We start from the raw sequence: 27058 nt of genomic DNA, 5'->3' as shown, positions 1-27058 counted from the left end.
TTAGGTGGAGCTACTTTGCATATTACACAGAACACCGATTTGTTCATCAAATCAGAACTTCCTGTCATCTGACCTGACTTCAGTAGGGTTCATTTCACTCTGTAGCTTTTCTGTAAAGGCCAAATCATAGTAGAGCAAAGCATCTCTTTAAAGTGGGCAAGGTACGAGCGGTAGTCAAAGACAGCTTTAGCAGTTGTGGAAAAACAGCACGTGCTGTCTTTATATTACACAATATTTTATTAGTAGAAATGCAAGTTTACTTTCAGGTCATTGTTAACAATTTTGAGTAGCATCAGTCAGATTCTTTAGAACTGGAGCCAGGGAAACAAAATGGAATGTCTCCTTTTGATGTATTCCCCTACTAGACACCTGTGCAGTTGGTACTTACCAGTCATTTTTCAGTCTGTGTTAGAATGACATTTAAACTGCTCCTAGAGCAAGTATCTGTTTCACAAGTTAGTGTAAACTAGCTTGTAGTCTCAAAAATGAAATCAGATTCAGGTATGTGCTGTTACGCAAAAATGCTCTGCTCAATGACCACTTGCTGCTGAAGTGAACTGCTGTGACATACAGTATGGCACTGCTTAGGGATTGCTGTTGGGTCTGGAGTAAGGCTAAGGCATCCTAACATGTCCACCTGTTTAGAGATGCTAAAGCTTTGTAGAAAACTGTATCTTTAAAATAGGATCCTGATGAGTTTTTGGTATGGCAGTATCCTAAGTGGGATCTGAAGTTAGGTATTAATGGTTTCCTTTGCTCAGCTGTTTCCTATGTGAAACTTACTTTCTTCAGTCCTCAACTGGAATTCTTTGACTTTTTTTTTCCCAACTTCCTTCTCTGCATTTGATAGTTGCAGTGGGATGGCATGATTTTGTTCACAGAATCACGATATAGTTAAGGTGGGAAGGGACCTCCTTGAGGTCATCTGATCCAGCCCCTCTGCTCAAGCAGTGCCACCCAGAGCAGGTTGCCCAGGATCATCTCCAGGTAGCTTTTGAAGATCTACAAGGAGGGAGACTCCGTAGCCTCTCTGAGCAACCCATGCCAGTGCTCCATCACTTGCATAGTAAAGAAGTGTTTCCTGATGTGCAAACGGAACGTCCTGTGTTCCAGTTTGTACCCGTTGCCTCTTCTCCTGGTGCTGGGCACCACTGAAAGCCTGTCTCTGTCCTCTTTGCAGCCTCCCTTCTGATATTGATAGACATGGATAAGATCCCCCTGAGCCTCCTCTTCTCCAGGCGGAGCAGCCCCAGCTCTCAGCCTCTCCTCAAAGGAGAGGTACTCCAATCCTTTCATCATCTTGGTAGCCCTTTGGCCTCAAACTCTTTCTGGTTTGTCCACATCTCTCTTGTAGCAGGGGGCCCAGACTTGGACACAATTCGCAAACAAATCAAAACTTTTTCAAATTTTTCAAGTTAAATCTCCTGCCTTTTTTATTTTTCAGATGTTCGTGCTGCAAGGGATCAGATGAATATAGGAGGACTTCCTTATCCCACATTGCCTCTACATGAGGCACCTGCCAGAGCAACATCTCTGTTCAGTCAGCCTTCATCAGCTTGCTCTTCCACAACCTCGTTCAACGGACCTTTCAACAGCGGAGTTTTATCACCCCAGCCTCATAGCAGTTACTATAGTGGTATGACAGGACCTCAGCATCCATTCTACAATCGGGTAAATAATTGAGAACCAATTCACGTTCTTTTCATTTAATCTGGTAATATTGCAGATGTAGTCTATAAAATATTTAAAAGACCATGCAAATTATATTTGGAAATGGAGTTTTGTTTGAAAGCCCCGAAGTTGGTAAACTTCACAGTAATGTTCAGTCATTGTAGTCTCATTGAGAAATGCGGTAAATTGCATTAGAAAAACAAATAAAACAAGGGGAAAAAAGGTCAAATTGTTTTTAGACACGGCTCAATTGTAGGATACTGTAGATATTTATTTATTACTTCTTGAGTGGTAAACTGTGCAGTCCTTCCATACCTGCTTACAGTTGTTAGAAGAGATTCTGGCTTTTTCTTGGTGACAAGTTAAACCATACAAAAACTCATGTGAGGAACTACATCACAAGAATGTATCTAGACATGTCTTCCCTTTGTCTCTCTTATTTTGGGATCTTTTCCCGTAACCAATGTTGCACTAATTTAAAAGAATTAAAATAAATTCCATAAATCATACTTTTTTTTAGTTCTTTGTGGGCATTAGAAAACATAGTCCTGTGCACAGCTCACTTGAAAGTTGCAATACTTCACTGTATAGTGCGATTTAATCTAAACAATGTAAGATGAACTATTTTTGACATTGCTCCAAGTTGCTGAGGTATACATATATCTGCTTATTAGATGAGGCAACAGTTAAGAAGAATGTTTTTTTAGTTGCGTTTTATATTAAAACTTGTAGTACTGATCTATTTAGGGTGATTTTGTTTATAGTTGTTTAAACTCTGAGCACATTCCACAATTAATTTGTTACTTTCTATTTTTGTGGAATGTATTCAGTATTTTTATTTATTTTTTGTTCTTTTCTGCAGTGCTATCAGGGAAAATCAGAAAGCTGATGTAATTCATGGCTTGCTTCTATATATAAGAAACGCCCTTAGCTTTAACTAACAAAGTTTGATAGTATGTTATGTTCAAGCTAATAAGCTGGAAAAATACTGAGTTATCCTAAATCAGTGTTTGTTGACGAAGGCAGAAAAGTGTACATGTAGCACAGAACCTTTTATCTGTTCTAAAATTATTCTTATTTAAAACCGTATTGAGCATATATGCTGTTTCATTGAAAATAACTTACAACAACACGTTCTTTGAAGTAGTCCAGTACTGATCAATGCTTATCACATGAATCTTCCTCCTGTTAGTAACAGCTTTGTTAAAGTGAGCTTTTAATTGGAAGTCCTGGTTTTGTCTGTTACTGTACATGACAAGGTTAAAAGTGTGTGGTAATATACAATTGAAACTTGTATGTTTTTATGCCTCTAATAATCAGTACAAAAGCAATTATTAGAGAGTCATAGCTGTTCTTACAAGCAATTTATATATTCATTTTTATTATGTGCATATATGGACTTAAAGATATGCTTATTTTTTTTCCTTTCTGCCTACTTAAGACTAACATGTTTCTGTTTTGGCCTTCCTCTGGATTTTTGTACTGCCCTTCTAGGGTATAATCGTTTTTAGTGGTTCACACTTCCAAATATTGACACGAACACATTTATTACATTCTTCTATGGAGTTACGCTGTCATGAACACTGTATACTGAGATAAATGAGGAGAACTTTATAATAGGAGAAAATTCAGACTACAAAGTAGTTTTCTTCAGGATTTTAGATGGCGTTTCACTTCTCAGGTTTTTGTAAGAATAGTATATAATAAAATAACAGTAATAGAAGAATAGGCTCTCCCCAGTAATATAGCAGAAGTATATAAGAGAGGTCTTGGATATTTGTATGACAAAACACAACGGAGTCAAATGCTACTCTGGAAATGCCTGAATTTTATGGCAAAGTGCTCTTAAGTTCTTGGTATAGATGCATTGCCATTTTTCTGAATAGTAAATGGTTCCTGTCCTGTTGTCTATAAGCAATCATTTGTCCTTAAGGACAAACAAACAAACATTGAACTATTGGGAGAAGCTCAGGTTGCTTATTTTCAGGAAATACTCTTTATTATTGCTATTATTATTACTCTGTATGTTTCTGCTTTTTTCTTCAGATGTTCCCGTGTTATTCTTGCACTTCCAGTCACATAAATCTACTTGTTTTTGGTTTAAAGCCCCTTTCTCTGTGTGCATAGCTGTAAAGGAGGGATTACAGTCCAGTTTAGCAGCTCTTCAACTTGGCCCTCTGGCTCTCAGTATTGGACTGTGATCGAGATGTACAGATTACTGTCCAGTTCCCTGACAACAAGTTGGACTCAAGTTTGGCTTCCCAAAATTGCTGCTGTCACAAACCATTGTTGACATCACATTTCCTATGGGAGAGGTCAGAGCAGTAGGCAAGTCTAATCGGGATTTTCCTGAGCGGGATCTAGACTTTATGGTATGTGAGAATTTTATTTTTTTCAGACCAGCAGCAAATTCTTTGATATCTTGGCCAGACTTGTGCTTCATAGGCTATTTGCAGACTTGGAGAACAGCTCTGCAGTGGCTTATGCCCAACATGGATTTATACTCATCTCACATTTTCATGATATCTGTATTATCATACTTGGAGACTGCAGAGCTTAGGCTTATATTGGAGAATTGATTCCACAGTTTGGAAGCAGTGAAGCAGCTGAAGTGGGCACAAGGCATAAATAGAAATTGTGAAAAAAATTATGGTATAATTGCCTTATTGGAAACATTTTTTCATCGCTTCGTAGCTTGATGACTCGCAACCAACAAGCAGGTGCTCACGATGTTTCAGAGGGTAGTCTTTGCAGTGAGAGCTAGGCACTTGGATGCAGTATAATAATTAAGCCTCTCATGCCTTGTGGGTTTTCCACGTGGTTTAAGCTGTTAATGGAAGACTGAGGCATTTAATTATTTAAGAAGTAACATAAAACCCTTTTCAAAAAAAGTTTATTTCCGCAACATACCATAGAATGTGTGCTTTATGACAATGAGATAAATTTAAATCAATGTATTTTCTGAATCGTTCTGTACCAGCCAGTAAATGTATGGCAAAGCCTAGATATTGTTTCTTACCTATCCAAGTAAAATTAAAAATCACACAAAAACATACTCCCACAGTTAGACTAATGATTACAATGCATATCACATAACTTCGTATGTTGGAAGAGCATATGAAATTTTTGTGGTAATTGTATACGTGTGTGTCCAAAGACTACCTCTTGCAGCTAAGAACAGGGAACAGTTTGTATTTTTTCATAATTACTCAAAGTTGGAGCATATGCCGTCCAATTGTTGTACACAGGAAGTAAAATTTAACTTCTCTATTCATTTACAACTGCTTCTGAACGCAGAGTTCTTTGCTTGTTTGTTTTTTGTCCTTATTGATAAATCCAAAGTGGAATATTTCAACACATTTTACTCCTCCCTTGTAGTCATAAAATTAATTAGTCTACACTGAATTTGGTGCAGTAGACTACTCATAATCTTGTCATGTGCAGAAACACAAACCAAATACTATGTTTTGTTTGTTAAATAGCTATATAATACAATTTTAAAATGTTATGTATGAAAATATATTTTGAAGATTTTTTTTTTAGGAACTGGGTAATGAATTAATAGTATAATAATAAGGAATTAATCAATAATCCTGCTTATCCTGAAGTCTGAGCATTCTGTTGTTTCCATTGCATTGCTTTAAAAGATAACTGATAAGGAAATTAAGGTCTTTATTTCAAAACATAGGTCAAATTCACAGATAAACAAAACTTTAACAGTATTACGAAAGCGCTTCTTAAACGCACTACTGGCCACAAGGTTTGCCATTCTCAAGTGCGTACACATTTTAATCGCATGCCAGTGGGTAGTGTGTGGATTTCAGGAAATGTGTTTGTACAATTAATTTCAGCACTTCAAGGATTGGAGCACTTTGTTAAAAAGGAAGTGTGTTTGTAACTTTTAGATCCCTGTATCTCTTAGAAGTGACTTTATTCATAGTCCGAGTTCTCCTTTGGACCCCTTACACTGATATGCTGTTAAAACTTGGAAACTTGGGTAGCTGCTTTTCTTTAAACTGATTAGTAAAAAGGGATAAAAGGCTACCTGGTTACAAGAAGTGTGATTAGAGTTAAGTTGTATTTGTGGGAAACAAAATGTTTCTGTTTTTAAAAAATGTTTCCGATATTTGTTTTATGATGATTAACATTTTACTTTAAAATGGTACTTGTAATTGAACAACACACACAGGCATATTTCTAACTAAACAAAGCCTAAATATTTTCTGCTATAATGTTAAAGTCTATTATTTGTAGAAGAAAAAAAACCAACAAACCTCCAGATCGGTTACCATAAGCATGGGAAGCTCTAGTGATGCTTTTATATATCCATTTTTTTGTGTATAATTATTTTGTCCTGTGAAACATTCTGAATTTTACTGAGAATCTAACTTTGATTTCAGTAGCTCTGAGATTAGTGAAAGTATCGTAAGTGTAAATCCTTTTCACATTTTCAAATCAGATGTTAGTGTCCAACTCTGTTCCTCCAGCAGACCGTGCCAGAGCACCCACTGCCATTGAAGGGAGTAGAAGGGGGTCAGTTGCTGAGGGGTTTTGAAGAACTCGCTCCAGTGCTTTTGATTGATTTCTGTTAAATGCAAAAAGTAAAGAAAGCTGTTAATAATTGCTCTTTTCACTTTGTTAAACTCAACTACAGGATGTGCTTTGTTGAAATAAGTTTTATTTTATTATTACATTTTGATTTGTGTAATTGTTTGTCCCTTTTTTGTTACATTTTTTTTTTCCCATAGCCATTCTTTGCCCCATATCTTTACATGCCAAGGTATTACCCTGGCAGTTCTCATCTCATCTCACGTCCACCACTAAAAACGAGTTTGTCCAGAGATCAGAACAATGGCCTAGTAAGTATTTTGAAGGATAATTCAAATACTAACCTAAACAATAAATATAGCGTGTAATGCGAATGAAGGTTATTAATGATGATTGGGTATTAGACAACTGCAAGCTCTATCTTATAAATAGTTTAAGCAAAGGTGTTATTAACGTGTAATTTAAAATGTATTTTGTTTTAACTTTACAAATTACTTAAAGATGAAAACTAATTCTGACAGCCAGGTATCAAGGCCTGTACTATTGGCAGGAAAATATTTCAATAAACATGCCAACTGTGCTATAATTGATATAGCATGTTATAAGAAAAAGAATGCTAGTGGTAAATTTGTATTCAAATTTTTGTAATACAAATTCTGTGACATCTGAAGAAGGTAAAAGGACATTCCTTAATGTTGTAAAGAATGCTACAAATTGGAAGCCAAAGTTAAAAGCAATGTTTTAAATATTCAAGTAGAACAAAATACATTTTATCTTAATTGTGCATTAGATACAGCATGATTTTATAAGTATAATTCAGCTTTATCCATTGAAAAGGAAGAATGAACAGACTTTCTTAGCTTCCTATTAATGGTATTTATTTTTCTGATAGATGGCTGTTCAAATGGAATTAAGAACTAAAGAAAGCTTAAAAAAAGTCAGTAAAAACCTCACTTGTCAGTTGCTCTAATTTTAGGATATTGATATGTTGAGCAAAGCTATCAAAAGGTTTTGAAATCTTTCTTTAATCACTAATGGAAAACAAATGTGTGTGTCGTTTATGTACTGTTATGAGATCATTCTCATTCATTGTTTGCTTCATATTTTTCGTTTAGCCCTTGATTATTTTACCCAAACCGTAATATTTTGTTGTTGTTAGGATGTTATCAAGGAGGATGCTGATGAGGGGCTTTCTTCACCCACAGACCCCTCAATGGTAAATGAGTAGTCATGTGGTGTGGAAATTTTAGCATCTCATTGCTTTTCCAGCAGTAATGAGTGTGCATTAATCATAACTGCAGTTCACTAACACTGCATCAGTGGCTTTGGTGGGCAAATAGAGTAGCTGAAAACTAATGTAGTTCGTGAATGAATTTAAGAGCTAATATTTCACTTATAAGATATAGTACATTTTTCCCCGTAGTTTTCCCCTTACCTTTCTCAGTAGCTCTCGTGAGTATCGTGGTAGCTAAACAGACTGGAGAATGAGCTTGGTCATGTGTAACTTAGATTCTAGAATGAAGTAGCTGTGTGTTTCTTGTTTTAGTCAGCTCTGTCACCTGAGCCCTACTTCTTTAGCTGGTGGCATAAAGCCATTGTTCAGTGGAGGGCCACAAAGATGATACAGGGCCTGGAGCATCTTCCACGTGAAGAAAGGCTGAGACCTGGGTCTGTTCTGCCTTGAGAAGGCTGAGCGGGATCTTATCAATGTTTATAAATACCTCAAGTGTGTGAGACAGAGGGATTTGGCCAACCTCTTTTCAGTGAGGGTGACCTCTTCACGGTGAGGGTGACGGAGCACTGGAACAGGCTGCCCAGGGAGGTTGTGGGGTCTCCTTCTCTGGAGATATTCAAGGCCCATCTGGACGCCTACCTGGGCAGCCAGCTCTAAGGAACCTGCTTTGGCAGGGGGGTTGGACCCAATGGTCTCTGGAGGTCCCTTCCAACCCCTACAGTCCTGTCATTCTGTGATTGCAGTTAACACAGTATAAAGCAACGTTTCATGGGAATAAACTAAAAATAAAATTACAGGTCATAAGTTTATTCTTGAGTCAGAATGCTGACATCTGCCTTTTCTACGATTTGTTTTTGTTTTATTGTAAATACTGGCACAAAGGTGTCTTCTTTATGGATATCAGTTTTAATTTTAACTGGGAATCAGTGGAAAATCATTATGATTTACTACCAAAGCAAAGAGGTTAATACAATTTAAATCATTTTCATAATTATTGCTGCCAATAGTTGTTGGCAACAGTTATAGTTAGATCTCAGTGGTGGTGGTTTTTTTTCTTCTAGTAAATTGTTACAAAAAAGTATTCTCGTTGTACAATGAAGAGAGGGGGGAAAAAAAAACCCACAAAACACAGACCCCAGAACTGCTGTTTTTAATTCCACATAACCTTCATTTAGCAATTATGGAAACGCAATGGAGAACTTACCCTAAAGTTCTCTTTCCCAGGTCATCAGGTACCTTGGGTGAAGGGATGACTTTGAGGTAATGTTTTCTTGTAGTATATTTTTGGAGATGCTGATGTCTTCCCTGTGTGTGGTTCCTTATCTCAGTATCTTCTTGTCCCATATCTCCCAGTCCTTTTGCATCTCCTCAGTGCTTTATTGAAATTTCAGTTAAAAAGAAACAGTATTATACTTGCTTTAAGTATTGCAGTTATCCATAGGTGATAGATACAATAATTTTATCCATCTAGTTAGGTAGCTCTCAATTGATGGATCGCTGCCACTAGATAAATAATACAGTTTTTACTTGTATCTTAAATAGATTAGTGTATGTAAAGTAATGAAATAACTTAAAAAAAAAAAGAAAAAAAGGCAACTGTATAAAATAATTAATGAGCACTAAAATGTGTAACTGGTTTGATGACTAAAGACAAGAAGGGCGTATAGAATCAGAATTGCCTTTCATGTAAATCTGGAAAGAAGCCAGAAATGTTGCAATTTTACTTATGTGTAAAACATAATTAATCATTATTTTTAATCTTACAGAGCAAGAAACAGTTACTTCAGGAGTATCACTTTTTTTTATATACAGGTCATCATGCTACTCCTTGCATGAGCTGACAGCTGTGCTGAGGATTTTATGTGATCTGGCTAAGGCCCCTGCTGTTGTTCTAAAATTTCAAATCTTAATCATTAGTCTTGTAAAATCAATGTAAATCTAGATTAGCTTAATGAAAATCAGAAATACCTTGAGAGCAGTCAGTCGTGTATAAATAATCTGACTTGTGCTACCATCTACTTTTGGATTTTGTTGATAAAAATTAATTTATCTTAGACTATAGTTTACTATTCTATACATAGATGTCAAACCAGTAAGTTTACCAATACTATCTATGTAGTTGTATCAAAATGTAGATGCATTGCAAATTTTAGGGTATCAGCTTAAGTCACACCTAATTTCTTTAGTGATTGGAGATATCAGCTTCTGCCCATCTGTGGTGGAGGCTGCTGTGGGTTAGCCCCGGCAGGCAGCTCAGCACCACCCAGTCTCTTGCTTGCTCTCCCCAGGTGCCATGGGGAGAGAATTGGAGAGGTAAAAGTGGGAGAACTCATGGGTTAAGACACAGACAGTTTGCTAGGACAAGCAGAAACTGCCTGTGCAGGCAGAGCAAACCAGGGAACCCGTTCGCTGCTTCCCCTCGGCAGGCAGGTGTCAGCCCCTGCCAGGAGAGCGGGGCTCAGCGTGTGGAACGGTTTCGTGGGAAGACAAATGCCATCAACCCAAGCATCCTCCCCTTTCCTCCTTCACCCCAGTTCTGTTGCTGAGCGTGACACCACATGGAGTGGGACACCCCTTTGGCCAGCCTGGGCCACCTGTCCTGGCCGTGCCCTCCCAGGCACCTCGCTGGCAGGGCAGCGCGAGGAGCAGAACAGCCCCGGGCAGTGTGAGCACTGCTCTGCAACAGCTCAACCACCCGTGTGCTATCAGCGCTATGCTCATCCTAAAGCCAAAACACAGCACCATACCAACTGTTAGGGAGACAATTAATTCTATTCCAGCCGAAACCAAGACAGAGGCAAATATGCATTTCTGCTGACTTTACTATCCCAATACAAAGTATAGTGTTTTTTTTTTTGTTTTTTTTGTTTTTTAATGTATTTACTATACTGTACAGATGGTGATTTCTGACAGGAGCTGCAAAAACTTCTAGAGTGCTCTTCTAAATAATTTCTCATTGAGTTGAAGTCTTATCCATAGTGTCCCCTGTTATATTAGAAACCAAGCTAGCTTTAGAAGTGGTTATCCATAATAATCTTAGTTGGCTGTTTTAGTTTGCATTGTTAATTATGACTTGTTAGAATACAGCTTGTTGCAATATAATTGTTGTTTCAATACATTTTTCATGCTGCATAGAATGCGTAATAACTTAAAATATAGTGTGCGTCCTTTGGTTGAGAGCTAACGTGGCCCAGTGCATGCACTGTAGATAAATATAGAATACCCTTTAAGAAACGAGAATTGCTTTTCTGAAGTTTGAGCATGAACGAACATACGCTTTTATGTGGCATTGTTGCGTTTTGAATATTTACTCATTACTCTTGCTATTTGTTATTAGTAGTACCTTTTAAGTGTTATGGGTGGTGGGATTTATCTTTTTTTTTTTTTGCATGCTTAAGTACAAGGTTTCAAAGACATTTGAAATGCAGGTAGTAGAATGTGATCTTGACAGGAGAATGTGTTTAACAGCAAGATTTTCCATCGGAAATACAGTGTAAAACTCTTACGCAAGCAAAATGCTGTGCTGTTGTACACGTCCAAAACAGACTAGTCTGCTCATGGGAAAATGGTCTTCGTATAGCATATCCTAAATGGGTACTATGAAGGTCTGTCCTAAAAGTTTCATCAAGTTATGAAAGTATCCCTGTATGGTACCTTTCTGTCCTAACACTGATTTCCTCTGTTTCCCTGAAAGCATGCCATCTGTATATTCAGTCTTGTTGATGTCACTTTAAGCTGTTGTTTCTTCTCATTCTGTTTTGTTCCTCCTCAAAGCCGTGTAAGTCTGGGTTAAACAGACAAAGACAGGTACAGCCACTTTCTGTGAATTACGCACTTTTTAGAGTCATTTCAGAAGCTGTCGTACTGGCACTTCATGCTGGGCTGTCTGTAAACTAATGCTCATTACTAGCCTTGAGGTTTGTTTTGACAAGCTGCTTTTAGCTTTTGCATGGCAAATACTTTTCCGACTAATGTTCTTTAAGCATCTTTAACAAAACCACTAAGGCTGAAAAATGTGTCAGTTTAAGTACAGTTTTAATTCACTTACGTGATGACAATATCCCTAAAGCTATTGCATTACTTACTCTTCAGAGTGCTTTTTATAAAGAATGATTTGGATTAATGTGCATCTATTTCAAACAGTTCACGCTTTAACAAAAATAGTCTAAATATTAGACTACTTTTCCATATATTTTTATACACAAAAAGAGGACTTTCTAAACTAACTCTTAATGCATGCAGAAAGTATGACTTGTTCTTGACTGTTTAAAGAAATATTTTGATCTGAAGGAGAACTTAAATTAAAAGTCTTAAAAACTTCATTTATTTGTAGATACTGATAGATGCTCTATCTAATAGATTTAGTGAACAAAGGCAATTGCTTATACGCATTGCTTAGGGACCATTTCCTTTAGCAGTGCCACGATGTAATTCTGGCTTCAAAAAGGTAGTTATGATTTGAATTGACATAATACCTTTTGTTTATCGATGTGTTATACTCATAGCAATAATTAATAGTGTGCTTATGGGAAAATATTAGACAAAACTGTTTGGCAGTCTGAAGAAAAAATGAAAATGATTTTTTTAAAAGAGGAAAACATGGATTTACAGAAGAGAAATATGCAATAACTAGCTTGTAGATCAAACTCTTTCCTGTCAACATCATCAGTTTGCTGGTTGGTTTCTATTTAGGTAACTAAATGAGGATTTTAGTTGTACTAAAAATCAGGTTAAACTGAGATCTGAATTCCCTCCTTTAGGTGCTTAATATGTTAACTAATCAGGTGTTGTAGGCACGTAATTAGGGAGACACTGCAGGATCTGAAAAGTAACTGGCTTGTCCTTGGAAGGAGTACTGAGCCACTAAGCCAGGTGCCTGGATTGTACTGAAAGTATAATGCTTAATTTTATGCAATAATTTAAGTAGACTACCTGCTCAGAAAATAGGAATATCTCTTATTTAGTGTCCAGTTGACATCTAATATCAGTTATATAAATGGTCGAAAGAAGAAGCCCCAGCTCTGTTTTCAGCCAAGTGTGCTTAGGATCCCCACCACCTCCTGTAGTGTTTTTGAGTGAAGTTGATTGTTCGCCTGTTTTAAGACCATTTCAAGCATATCTGGCAGAGAACTCGGGGGGAATTACATGTCATAGCATCTGAACCTTGAACCTCAGAGCAGCTTAGGTGCGAAATCTGCCAGCCTCCCCAGATGAGGATATCTCCAATAACAACAAGATAACTCTGAGGTTAACGTAGTCGAGAGTGAGTTTGGGGTTTGCTGCCTTTATAACTGAATAGCGCGTTCTCAAATACTCAGGTTTTAGACAATTTAGATAAGGTTAATGCCATTAAGCGTAATAATTCTTGCTTTTGGTAGGTAATTATTTTGGATCTATTAATTTATTAATTCTGCAAGATTAAATAAATAACTTTGAAGTAATTAAAAATTAAAAACAAAAGCAAAAACAACATATTGGGATTACAAAAATAGCCTTAATTGGTGATTAAGAAATATAGCCTAACTTGATTAATTGAACTTTGGAAATTCAAAATGTACTTTTAAATTTACGCATGTGATGATGAGCTCTGAATCTTCAGAAGCTATTTTCCATCCTCCTAAAATGAGCTTCACTTTGGTGGATGGTTTATGGAGCCCAAACCAAAACTTCATGTTCAGAAAAAGGGAAGGTACAACCTCCCCCCCCAGAGGAGGGTGGAAAACAAACAAACAAACAAAAAAAAACCAAAAAAAAACATACCTGGTGGAACTAGTTCTGGTTTTGCTTTTAGAAATTGGGAGCAATTGACTTGTTCAGATCTTTGCACTTTGCCCATCCAGGAATAATGTGGGTGTTATTTTTTTTGTTTTTTTGAGAAAACACTGTCTTAATATGCTGACTGTGTGCAGATGTATTTGTTTTGGCTTTCCACACTTTCCTGGAAATTCCCAGAAGCTGGCAACGTTATCAGGGCAACTTCTGTGTTACAGATCTGAGATGTGAATGATTTCTACATAAGTCTTGCCAAAGCTCCAGACACGTGAAACATCCTTACAGTATCTTGGAGGACAGCAGCAGTGCTGCACTGTATTTCCCTGCTCTGATAGTGATACGCCTTGACTGATTTTACATAAATGAACAGATACTGCTAAAAGTACCCAGTGAATCCAAGTAATTGAGGAACTGTGTTTCAGGTCATCTTTGTCTAATGGTAAACCAGGAATTTTTTAAGATAGGAAAAAGTTGTCCGGGTTATTTAAAAAATAGCAATAACAATAATAATCAACATCCAAAAACAAACTAACTGCTAAAATCAGTGGGAAACTTTGAATAAAGATGCATTTGAAATTGATTAACCCTTACTTAATATTCCTGATTTTTGTTTTTCTTAAATAGGATTATTTAAGAGAGTTGTTTTCTCACATAGGCAGGACTCAAGATGCTCTGCTTTTTCTCATATAAAGACTGAGGGTTTCCCAGTATATAGATATTCTGATATTAATTAAAAATGCCTGTGCTTTCTTGTTCTCATCTCTTAATTTTAAAATGTAGTTGAACACAGTTTGGCTTGTGCTCGTGTGTATTGAGAAATTCTGGGTGTACTGAGTATTTGAACATATCTTTTATGCACGTTTTCTCGCTTCTTACAGGGAGGAGGAGCAGGCACAGGATCGACCACAGGAGCGTCGCATGTGTCTCTGAGCACGATGAGCGTGGAAGCCGTTTGTGAGAAGCTAAAGCAGATAGACGGTCTGGACCAGAGCATGCTACCTCAGTACTCTGCAACTATAAGAAAGGTATCTGCTGAATTTCATTAGTGCATCTAATATCTAAACACAGACATAAACATGAGAAAGGAAATATTTAGCTGCTGCTTTTCTTTGGAAATGTTTGTTGAAACACATTGAATATCAGAACATATTAATTTTTGCCAAGTTGAAGGGGCATTTTAAGACAAGTCTGTGTTTCTCAGAGAAAAACCTCCTAAAAAGAAAAACACAGAAATATACATGTTGATGAGACTGATTATTTTGAGGAAAGAAAAAAGAAAACCAATTTTTAAATTGTCATATTTAGATGAATAGTATTGTAAATATGTTCTACATCCAGGTAGCAGCTTATTTTTTTCCCTTGAAAAGTTGTCTAACATCTTTTGTTGTAAATGAGTAGTCAAGACAATTCCATTTCGCTCCTATCACATTCCCCATCTATTTGCTTCAGAACAAGGCCAGTGTACATTTTTCTGTTCCTACTCTTTTCTGTGAGATATTAAAACATTCATTTTTGTCTTTATTACTTTTTTTCACCATTATGTGTGCTCTTTATATGAAGAAAGAAGGGAAAAATACTGTAAAAAAAGATTGTAATTAGTGAATGGTTTTGCCGAGCTTGATTTGTGCCAGCGCCTATCATATCTTAAAATACTGGGAGATTGTTGATTCAAGGAATAGGAGACAAGTTCATCACCAGAAGCGTCAGCAGTGTTGCTTAAAGCAAGAAGTTGAATGTGAGATTGCAGCTCACTAGGTCTAGCTGCAGAAAATTCAACTGCTTCAGTGGCTCTATGGTGCTAAAAGACTGTGCTCCTCAGTTATTTCTGATGAGATTCCTCTTATTTATTTCATTGTATTTCTTACTATGAGTGGTTGAGTGTAAACAGGAAGAAAGAAAATGGCTCAGTCTGGTCTTTTTCCTGGTTTGATTAAGTACATCTTACTGAGATATGGCAGCTGACGCACCGAGTTCCCTCAGACTGAGCAGAGTGGTCAACTCAAGCCTTCCATTTTGTAGCTACCCTTGTAAGACATGATTCTGCTGATCCTCCAATACATGGTATAAAGAAAAATACCCTTCACTGTTATGCTGTGAAAATGGCTCTATATTGAATTTGGTGCTGTTTGAAGGAATTAAGTACAGCGTACTTAGGTCCAACATAAAGAATTATGTTATTTACATAAGTCCAACATGAAGAATCACCTTCTTGGGATATAGGTGGTGTTTAGGCACTTCTTTGTTGATCTCTGAGTTATGAGGAAGATTGGGGGGAAAAAACAGAAATCTGGTCTTCCATCCCAGGGATTTCTGATGATGGCAAGAATGTGAGCTTGTATTTGTGCAGGGAGGGAGGTTTCTGGGTGTAGATCTTGGATGCCTCAAGCCAGGGATCAGGTGATGCTTGGGACTTAGTAGCCTAATAATCTTTGTATAACATATGTATATATGTTTTTATTATGTAGGATTGGACTTAAAAGTGATGTTGAGGAATTTCTGTAGTAGTCCCCATCAGTATATTCACCTTTCTGGTCTGTTACCATCACACGACAATTCTTGTATCAGTAACTTACGTTATTTAGTTTTACTTTTACTTTTTCAGGCAAATATAAATGGACGTGTCTTGGCTCAATGCAACATTGATGAACTGAAAAAAGAAATGAATATGAACTTTGGTGACTGGCACCTGTTCAGGAGCATGGTAAGATCTCCTCTTCAGAACTTCAGGACACCATAAATTAGTCTTTTCTGTTATGAACCTTATCTTTTTTTTCGTATTGCTTGCTTGTTATTATGTTTAAAACGATAAGCAACATCTTAAAGCATGCATGTGTTTATTATTTTGTGATTTTTATCTTTTTGTCTCGAGTACTTGCAACCAAGAACTGGTTGTTTATGAATTTGCGTCTTACTTGATTGTGAATTCTGAAGTTTTTCCTCCTCTTTTTGTAAGATTTGACTACTTCCATGAAATGTCAGAACTTAATTCTCTGAGGCCTCTGTCCTGTTAGTAAGGGAATTCAAGGTGTATTTGTGAGAGGAAGTGGATGGCCAGGCTGTTAGAAATGCATGGCGCACAATTGCGTAAGCACAGTTTTTAATGGAACTTAAGCTAAAGGGGTCAACCCAATCAGATAAACGGGTAATATTTTATTGACACATACTTGTATTGAGTGCAGCATTCTCACATTATACTACTACTGAAGCATATATAGATACCTAATTTCCCCCTTCCCACTTTGAGAGTAAATATCAGTTTTATAGTGAGGGATATACATCACAGAGAATTGTGGCTTATTTTTAAGTATTTTTAGTACATTGCCAGTTTTCTTTCTGAAAAGTGCAGTATGTCTCTGAACGGCTGAATCAGTTTTCAAAACACTGATAATTTTAAGACATTTATTGTTAGATTCAGGTTGATTAAAGCTATAAACCAGAATGTTTGTTTTTGCTTAAAGATCTGTAATTTATCACTGTGTTTTACAAAAATTTATTGGAAGTGTTTTGTGGCATGTAACTTGGTTTAATGGTCTGAGTAATAATAAGTAATTTTGTAAATACAAGAAAAATCTGTAATATGAAAATGTGGTTTGTAGTAAAGACAATGAATGTACTAGGTCTGTAAACAGATCTTTTTTCATAGTTTGCCATGATCACAACCACATATGCAAGTATACTTGTATATGGAATTTGTGAATTGCTTATTTGTATATGTAGCAGCCCTTCTTTAACAATTTTGATTTTTTTTTTCTATTCATATGATTACATTTGCACCTTCTCTTTTTTTTGTGTGTGTGTTAAGATACTTGAAATGAGAAATTCAGAAAATCAGGCTGTTCAGGAAGATCCTCGTGGAACAACTGAGCATGCTACATCTGCGATTTCTCATAGTGAACTTACTCGTCGTCCTGGGCATAACACTGAGTTGCCTCACACTGAGCTTACAGGTCTTTCTGGTCAAGCTCCCTACACGCTTAACTTCAGCTTTGAAGAACTCAACACAATTGGTCTTGATGAAGCTCCTCCGCGCCATAGTAACTTAAGTTGGCAGGTATTTAATAGAGGAATGTATTCTACGTGCTTATCAGTATGGTAAATGGCTTTTTACATTCTGAGGTACAGACAGGTCAAGAAGTAAGTCTGCTGTGACGGTTCAGGTACTTCCAGTTCTCAGTCTTGACAAAGACTGAAGTGCAGCAGAGATGAAAACTCTTAATCATACTCTCTGAGAGTCAAGGGCTTTAGTCTTTCCCATCTCAAAACTGTTCCAGTAATCACTCCTCGAGAAGAAAAAAATCAAAGCTATTGCTTATAGTAATGTTTTGCTGGATTTCTGTTTTCTGTAGTATGCAGACTTTGTGTATGATATATTTTAAGGATGTGCTAGACAGAAGTTATATTGTTTGAAAGATTACTGATATATTTATTATTTTTTTAAACAGGCAATGCTCCAGGACATTGGAGCATTGTTTTGACAATATGTAATCTAATCATAGACTCCACAGCTCACATCCTTTTGTACCTATAGTTTCTGCCATAGGTTGTGTATGGTCAGTTTTCTGTTTTATCTTATGAAATTACCTTAAGTGTGTGCTTTTCTTTTTCCTTTTTTAAGAAACAAGACAATACAGTTAACGAATGATTAGATGGTATTAAAATAGTGGTCATAATTTCCCCCTAAAATCCATGTTGCAGCTTTTTCATCTCTGATTTTGAAGGCCTAAATTAGAAAACCTTGAAAGTCCATCAAAATAGGAAGACATCTCAAATTACAAGCTATAGGCTGTATTTTTAGTATTCAAAGATATAGCTGAACAGAGGTTTGGGGTATATATCCCAGATACATACGTGAATGCATATATGCACACGTCTATGTAAGATCCTGATTACCCTTAATCCATTTACAGCAACTGAGTATCAATGTATGTTTTTCAAAACCTAAGTGGCATGAATCAAATTTTTAACATTGTTTTTGTCTCAAAAGCACAGAAGTGTAAGAAAATATTTTTAAAAACATTTTAAGATGCAAGTTTAAATAAATAGTTGATGTCCGTAGAGTTATCTGAAATTAAATTGAAAGAGCGAGGAAGGTAATTTGTCCTTCTTGAGAAAACAGGGAAGGAGTACTCCTGGAAATGTACAACACAATCAAATAATTCTCTTGTTAGTGAAGAACTATAGCTGCTGTGAGTATGAATAAAAAGTAGTGAATAACGCATAAAAAATCAAGTGTTGATAGTTCTGAGATTCTTGCATTTTGCTGCGTGCATTGAGTTGATTAGGAGTCAGGGCATATAGAAGTCCCTTAACCAACATTTTCTTTTAGTTTTCCATTTTAGTTGTTCCTCAGTATTCTAGTATGTACATAACATTGTTGATTTTACAAAAAGCTGGCAGTAATCCTATAGTAAAGTAACAGAAAGGGAAAAGTGGAACAGTAGACTAAAGATCTTGCATATGTTGCTTGCTGAGGGGTTTGAGCATATAACATTGACAATTTCAGTTGCATGACCTATTCATAACAAAAAAAAATTAAGCACACACTTTATACTTTGTTACTTAACTTAGAATGATCAATAAAAGTCAAAATAAATATTTCATATAACTATTCTCTCTCTTTTTTTTCCCCAGTCACAAACTCGCAGGACGCCAAGTCTTTCAAGTCTTAACTCTCAAGATTCAAGTATTGAAATATCAAAGCTCACTGACAAGGTACAGGCAGAATATAGAGATGCATATAGAGAATATATTGCTCAAATGTCACAGTTAGAAGGAGGTGCCAGTTCCACTACAGTAAGTGGTAGGTCTTCCCCTCATAGTTCAAGTGCTTTCTATATGGGGCAGAGTACATCAGGGGGTTCCTTGCATTCGAGTGCAGAACAAGAAAAAGGGAAAGATGGTGAGCAGAAACAAGATGATGGAAGAAAGTCCTTTCTGATGAAGAGGAATGATGTTATTGATTACAGTACTTCAGGTGTTTCTACTAACGATGCATCTCCTTTGGATCCTATTACTGAAGAAGATGAAAAATCTGATCAGTCTGGTTCCAAGCTTCTGCTAGGAAAGAAGTCTTCAGAAAGAACAAGTATTTTCCAGGCTGCAGATTTAAAGCTTAAGGGAGTTACTCTCCGGTATCAGAAGCTTCCAAGTGATGAAGATGAGTCAGGAACTGAGGAGTCAGATAATACCCCACTTCTTAAGGAAGGTAAAGATAAGAAAACAGATGGAAAAATTGACAAACAACCCAAATCTCCAGAACATGGATCCGAACCTATTAGAACCTTCATCAAAGCAAAGGAGTACTTGACAGATGCCCTTCTGGATAAAAAAGATTCTTCCGACTCTGGTGTAAGATCAAACGAAAGTTCTCCCAATCATTCCCTCCATAATGAAGGAGCAGATGATTCACAGCTTGAAAAGGCAAATCTCATTGAGCTTGAAGATGACAGTCATAGTGGAAAGCGAGGAATTCCACACAGCCTTAGTGGCCTTCAAGATCCAGCTGTGGTTCGTATGTCTATTTGCTCAGAAGATAAGAAGAGCCCATCAGAAAGCAGCTTGATAGCAAGTAGCCCAGAAGAAAACTGGCCAGCCTGCCAGAAAGTCTATAACTTAAATAGAACCCCTAGTACAGTAACCCTAAATAATAACAGTGCTCCAAACAATCGAGCTAATCAAAATTTTGAAGAAATACAAGGTATCAGAGATTCATCTCAAATTATCTTGCACCCTAGCTCAGGTTCCAATTCAACTGCAGTTCAGAATGAGAACCTGAAGAGCGCTGCTCACAAGCGGAGCCAGCGTTCAAGTTATACTAGGCTTTCAAAAGATTCATCAGAGCTCAACACTGTTACTGCCTCAGACGGGGCTGGTTTTGGAGAAGAGAGAGAAAGTATCCTGTAAAAAGAAGCCAGGCTAAAACAGAGTACACCCATGATTTGTAGCTTGTTTGGAATTCTTTGTCAGTGCGTAGTTACACTAAGCTATGTAGTTTTAAGTTTTCAGTACTGTAATAGAAGGTCTAGATTACTTTCAGTCATTTTCTTGAAGAGAAGAAATAGCCTTTAGAAAAAAAAAACAAATTACTTCAGACCTTCTCCAGAAATAAAACCAGTATTTGTTAGGATGGAAAAACAGTTCCTTACGACACTGTGCAAAGGTTAGGTCAGGGGCACATGTTACAGAATTAAGTATGGTTTAATTATTAAAATGTGATTTTACTTTTGTGTTGGGATATGTAATGTTTATCCCTCCCAAACTTTCCATGTAAGTCTTACATACATACGTACTTACAAATAAAGTTAAGACTGTGTCCTTGCCATTTGACATCAGAGATATCAGAAGATAAAATATCACAACCTGTGACACCCTTATCAAACTTCGAATTAACTAGTGGATTAGTGTGTGCAACATATATTACATATGTTGAAATTTAAATGTTAGGGTACCTGTTTGGCTATGTGTATACTTTTATTCTCTGTATGTTCGGTAATTGCTGTTGACTTTGTGAACTTTGGATTGAATGGTGATAAGGATTTTAAGGAACATTGTCTTGATGTGTCATTGGACTTGGCAGTTATTTATAAGGTAATGCCTTATCATTGATTTAGTGAATTCATTATTTATTATAGTTACAGTCACTGGTCTAAATAGATGGAAACAACTGAGCAACTTTAAAATATTGTAAGGATAAAGTATGAATATGGTGTCTGAACTTAAGGAATATCTATTGCTGTGCATGATCTTTCCTTGGTACAGAGTTTACCATTTGGTTCCAGAAAGAAAAAATGAGTAGTTTTTGCTGTTTTGAAAGTAATATGTACTTTTTGGAATCTAGTCTGAGCTGTATGCCAGCTCCTATATTCCTGAAGTACAGTATTTGAAAGTTTTTGTCATCTAAGTAATGTACCTGAATGTTACTGTAGTAAATACTTGTACTGTCCAGTGAAATCTGCATGATTTTGAGGGGAAAAATTGTTTGAACTAGACTCTGGTAGTACAAAGAGAATAAAAAATAAATTGGCCTATTGACTTTGTGTCCATATTTCTGTTTACAGTGATATTTTGTTTCTTCACTTGATGAAAATCTTTTGTGCATGTTGTTTTGATTAAAGTACATCACAGATTTAATTGAAGAGCGCACTAGAACGATACTGTTATTAATACAATGCTAAATAAGCATCAAGTATAAAACTACATTTGATATATGGAAGTGACAAAGCAGACATTTCCAAAGGAAGCGCTGAGCTGTGGAGAGGGGGCCACCTCCCGCTTTGGATCTAGTGCATCTCCAAGCAGATGCCCCCAGCGGGACCCTGTGGTTGTGGCCTTTGTCATCCAAATCAAGAGAATGTTGACTCTGGCATAGAAAAGCAGAGAAAGACCAGCTTTATTTTTACATTCCATGGATACCTAGTACTTAAAGATCTGGAAACTTGCTCTTTGCACTTTTGGATTCTGTTAAATTGCTGCGTTGTTCAACTGAATTAAAATATAATCGGTGCATTTCAGAAGTACTGGGAATCTGTGTGCACATATCTTTATTAGACAGATTATTAGTTTAAGGTAGTTTAAAAGGTACTAGTTTGGAAGTCTCCCAAAACCGAATAAGAACCCCCCAAAGCTGTAGCTTCATGGTATTTTGCTGAAAGTTTGGGAACAGTTTTTCAGTTTATGACCTTCCTGTGGAAGGGAGGGGAGAAGTGACTATATATCACTCGCTTTTCTGGAATCTTTGGGATGAAGAAGGGTTTTGTTTGTTTTGTTTTGTTTTTGTTTCAGGAAGATACAAGCATTGGTTTTTAATAGAGAAAAATAAGTTTAGCTTTTTTCATTTAAAGATATTCACAGTATTGATAAAAGATACCAATTATCTCAAGTCATTTTGTCTGGTGAAGTCCTCAAATAATCCAAATAGACTAATTTTTACATTTCATGTGGTTTTGAAATCTTTTGATCCTTGATAGTTTTCTCTTTAGTCTTCATAAAATACCAGGATTGGGGTGAAATAGGCAGCTGAGTGGAAAACTCTTCAGTGTTTCTAAATTACATTAATATCAGTGTAATTGCGCACCATCACTAAAAGCCAATAGGAGCAAAGTGTCTGTCTACGATTGCACAGGGCTTAATGTTCTGTCTTCCGCTTTCTAGGCACTGTCACAATAAAGATGTGGGTAATAGGAAATTCCAGAAGAGAACTATGCAGTTTCCCATATTAGAAATTACCCAATTTTGTATGAGACTGATTTCTAGTCTATTTGAATTCTGCTCAGCATGGGATGTGGGTGCCTAAAATAATTTAAGTTCTAAGCAGTAATTTAGTCCTGCCCCTTTTTAACTGCTTTAACTCTGTGACATAGTAATGCATGCTGTAGTTTATACAATCCAGTGTGTTCATGGGCTCATTAGTTAATGGCTTCCTTGGGGTTCCTGGAATCAGCAGAATGCAAATGTTTCATATACAATTCAAGGGCAGTATGCTACAAGAGCTGCTCGTTAACAGGACAGTAAATATGACTGATACTTTGAGTCTTTTTGCATTAAAATGACTAGACGGTGCATTTTTCTTCTGCATTGAGGCATCTTTTTAATTTGTCTTAATACAGGTGTAAGCAAACAGAAGAAAGCGTAGTGCTCTGATAAAGGGAGAGAGGAAAAGAGACAGAAGAGAGAAACGGAGTACTTAAAACACAGCACAGTAGTAAGAAGTATCTTTTAGTATGTAGTAGATACATGTTACTGCATAGGTTTTATGTTACAGGTAGGTTATGGAAGAATAGCATTTGCAAGAATTAAACTGCAGTTTCGTTGCTGAAACTTGTGTTGGTGTTGTTTTTTTTTACCACAGTTCCTATGGTTACTAGTTGCTTGGTTTTGTTGCACAATTCTTGGAATTAAGGGACCATAAACAATTTCCAGTGTTGAAATATGGAATGCTAGCTGTGTGACTTGTGGGAATCATGGAACCCAAGAGTTCCATGGAGAGTGGAAATGAATGAAGAGTATAAAATAAAAACACAACTGCAAGCTTATTTCTGGTACTCACCACTTTCCAGAACTCTTGTAATGAGGGTTTATGTATCCGTTCTGGTTCTGGATGACTGAACACTACAGGAACTTGAAACCATAACTTCTTGCCTAACTGAATCTGAAGAGCACAGTTTGGCTTGTTCTCTTGTTCTGATGCCTGGATATGTTTGTATGGTACAGCGAAAATAGTTTTTGAAAAGAAAAAAATTGGATGCAAATAATACTGCAGGGTTTATGTAACTCTTTTATGGCTACTCACCAGCTTAAACCTTGTCTTTTTTTTAAGCTTTCTGAACCTACTGGGAATAATACGAAAAAATCTCCGTACAGGCATGAGAGCCACAGGCAGAAGATCCCAATAGCATCCATTATTCTTAGTTCAGCATGTTGCACCCCATGGCCTTGGTGCTGTATAGCTTTATCACCTACGACAGGTTTGTTTAGGTTTCTAAATACATTACTAAGAAGTTGCCAAATAAAACAATACCTGGGTATTTCTCTTAATTGAAAGTAGCAATTGTGGTAAAATAGAAGTGTTAATACCTAGTTGTGAATTTTCAGACATGTAAGAGAAATGCAACATGTTAATTATACTTGACATGCTAGTGCTATAAAATGGTCGTGTTATATAAGGAATACATTAGCTAATTAGTTGTCTTAGATAAACAGCTGTTGGAATTTTGGCACACTTTTCTGTGCCAAATGATAGCTATGGTGGGGAAAACTTGAAGGAAAATTCAAATTCAGTTAAATAGAAAAAAAACAACCTTATGTACTTTTTTTAGTTATCCTTACGTGTTGCTTTTTAGTTTTCTGTTGCCTTTGGTAAGGGCTTTTTTGTCAGTATAAAGGGGGTAAGGATAATTTCTTCATGAGAATATGGAAGAGTTTGATGAACTTGACGTGTTCTGACAGGTTTCTAAATTTCTATGAAAAGGAGAAAAATGAATAGATTGAAAATTTTAACAATATGAAAATATATTTTTTTCAAACCATTTCCAACAGAACTAGAATTTTCTAGAGACTCACTGGCACATGAAAACCTATCAAATAGTTCTAAAAAGATGCTTTAAAGTATTTAATATCTAGGTAACTTTTTCAATAAAGATGTCAGTCATGCAAGCTAACTGAGTATCCAGTACAGTTTGCCCTTTGATTAACAAATAGTAGTTACAGAAATTAAAAAAAAAAAAAAACTGATAGAAAGCTTTTTTTTTTTTTCTTCCCTGTAGTGGTTTCTTGGTATATACGTTTTTCTGGTACTACGCTTAGGTAACTTATCCTTACCTTCATTAAAATCTTCACATGGAATTCTGTAATAGGGGTGTTTGTTCATTACAGCTTAGTGACACTTCTGGCACTGTAGTGATTCAGTTCTTTCGTGTTGAAACATAAGACTAATGAAAGAGGAAGTTTTCTTTACTGAACTTCGAGTCTGATGTTTGTATTTTGATTTTTCAGGTCTGATTCCTGTAATGCACTTATATTTCTAAAACAGAATTTAATAGTATGCCTGGTCTTCCAGAAAGACTCAGAACTACAACGTGTTTTTTTTAACAATGTTTTCTCAGTCATGAGAGATTATAGTTCATTAATAAGATGTTCATAACACCAAATGTTTGGGCCTTAAGAAGCGTTAAAAGGTGCTTCTCCACTCTGCCCCCAAGTGTATGTGTTACAGCAGAGATACTGGATAAGATTATAAAAAGAACATGTTAGTTGATTTCCTCCTCTTAGTTTAACATATCATAGGGTCACCTTCTTCAGAAGTGGAAAACAAAACAAAACAAAAACCCACCTTGTAATATTTTAGAAGAATGTGGTCTTCTGGAGGAAAAAGGTAGGTGGGAGGTTGTGTGAGATTTCATGTAACAAAAGGTTATATTTGAGAGTGTGTATATTTCTCTCAAAGATGGGATTCTAGCAACAGAGCGTGCTTTGTTATGTGAACTTTTACTGCTGCTATGTGGTACAGTGTACAGAGCTTTTTCATGTTTCAAGTCTTTTTGTGTATTAATATCATCTATCATCATTACTTCTTACAGAAGGAACCTGGATTGCGGAGTTATCTCTAAATAACCCAAAGGAAGTTTATCTGTCATTACTTGAGTATGTTTGTATTGTTTGTGAAAGAAAAGGAGAAGAGGAGAACAGTAACAGTCCATTAAAAAATTTTTGTGTCCAAGATTTCTCATGATAGAAAACAAAAGGAAAAGTGTGAATGGTTTGTATGTGTCCCTGGAACCTAGAAATAAAATCATAGGCATAAGATACTGACTGTAGAGGACAGTAAAACTAATGGAAATTCTGTGATGCCGTACTGCACTTCCTCACTAATTAAACTATAGGGAAGCAATCAGAAGGGAATTAACTTTTATTTTGTTAAAAAATATTTCTTCTAGAATAATGTTGTGGCTAGTCCTTGGCTAAAGGCAATATAGACTTTTGAATCAGTTTACATATCCTAGCACCTTCAAATCTTTCTAAATTTGTTGTAGCAGTTTTGAGAGGCAGCAACATTATACTAGCCTCGTTTTGGACACCAGAGAAATACAGCAGTGGTAGAACACAGAATTACACGTATTTTCTACTACAGTCAAGAACTGAGTACTGAGATTCCGTCTGACAGTCAGGTTGGACTTCTATTGATATCAGAGGTACCCTTTACTTTATGCTCATTTAAACTAGTAAGAAGTCTTGACATCTAAATCAGAGATTTTTATTAAGTTAGCTTTCTGTTATCACTCAGCATTTTTGTTTTCCATCCTCTTGATGTTTTTCTCGTTGTAAACTGTAGCTTGTTTGCGGCCCTCTCCCTTTTTAGCAAAAACTTAAGTTTGTAAGTTCAAGCTTCTAACTTCTTTTGCATGGCAGTCATTTTGGACTGAAGAAACTTACCTCTCCAACTTCATCATAACCTTAGGACTGTTTTACAATGCAACTTTTTCCACTTCAGCAGTGGCAGAAAATGCTAGTCTGAAGGGGGTGGGGGTGCGGGTGCTGCTTGGGTTTTCGTTTTTGTTTTATCCGAGGTGGGTAGGGTGTAGGTTCTACATTTTTTTCCTTCCCTCTCTGTCTTCTTCGCTACTCAAGAAGCAACCTTTGACTTTCAGATATTTTTGCTCTCAAAGATGAAGAGAAATCTTGATATTTCATTTTTCTTTGTAAGACAAATCCTCAAACCATAACCTGTTTAACTTCAGGACTTATTTACAACTTTGGAATATAAAGGGGGGTTTAGAGACTTTGTCGTTCCTGGATACCTTCTGATCTTAATTTTCAACATCATCTTTTTAGTAGCTTCTTTCAAGGTGTGGCTTAGAATCCTGAATAATTTCTTTTGTCTTCACCATCTGTGCTACCTTCTGCTTCTCTTCTATCTGATGGCAGACTAACTCAGCTTCACCGGATCTTTTTATTTGTTAATATGAACTGGAGTCCCTAATTTTGTAGTCCATGGCTGTAGTGTTCAAAAACTTTTTTTTTCTCAGCCTTCACTTCAACTTTCAAGGCTCTCTGTACAGTACTTTACAGTACTTAAGCATGTGGTGGGTTTTTTGCAATACTGAGGCCAATAGAACTCTCTGCATGACAATACAAACACTTTACTACCAAGCAAAAAGTACAGTAGTGATTCAACTTACAAGAGAAGGCGGCATTTATGCTTTAAAATCAAACTCTGAAAAGTTAATCCCACTTTTTTTTTCCCCTCAGTATATGAAAGTAGACAGTTTTTTGTTCTTGTCATTGAGAGTACTTGAACTTTCAGAAAGAATGCAGATTACTTCTGTTTTGACTACTTGT

At 36.4% G+C, this 27058-nt stretch overlaps 1 protein-coding gene across 4 annotated transcripts in view; it reads left to right on the top strand.

Moving 5' to 3' along the window:
• The window catches only part of KIDINS220 (kinase D interacting substrate 220), a 73006-nt gene extending 51756 nt beyond the window's left edge, over positions 1 to 21250 (top strand). For 2 of the 4 annotated variants that reach the window (XM_080585969.1, XM_080585970.1), the window contains exons 24-29: positions 1445 to 1671; positions 6420 to 6530; positions 14104 to 14250; positions 15828 to 15926; positions 17028 to 17276; positions 18857 to 21250. In XM_080585969.1, the coding sequence (XP_080442095.1) occupies positions 1445 to 1671; positions 6420 to 6530; positions 14104 to 14250; positions 15828 to 15926; positions 17028 to 17276; positions 18857 to 20128 (2105 nt within the window). In that variant the 3' untranslated portion in view covers positions 20129 to 21250. Of the gene's footprint in view, positions 1 to 1444; positions 1672 to 6419; positions 6531 to 7378; positions 7436 to 11227; positions 11261 to 14103; positions 14251 to 15827; positions 15927 to 17027; positions 17277 to 18856 lie in introns of all 4 variants that reach the window. The other 2 variants (XM_080585972.1, XM_080585971.1) reach the window with 2 other exon arrangements.
• The last annotated feature ends 5808 nt before the right edge of the window (positions 21251 to 27058 follow it).

This window comes from Anser brachyrhynchus (assembly GCF_964034855.1).
Source record: "Anser brachyrhynchus genome assembly, chromosome: 3".
Lineage (NCBI taxonomy): Eukaryota > Metazoa > Chordata > Aves > Anseriformes > Anatidae > Anser > Anser brachyrhynchus.
The sequence above is the reverse complement of the archived record's forward strand: the minus strand, read 5'-3'. Positions and strand labels throughout refer to the sequence as shown.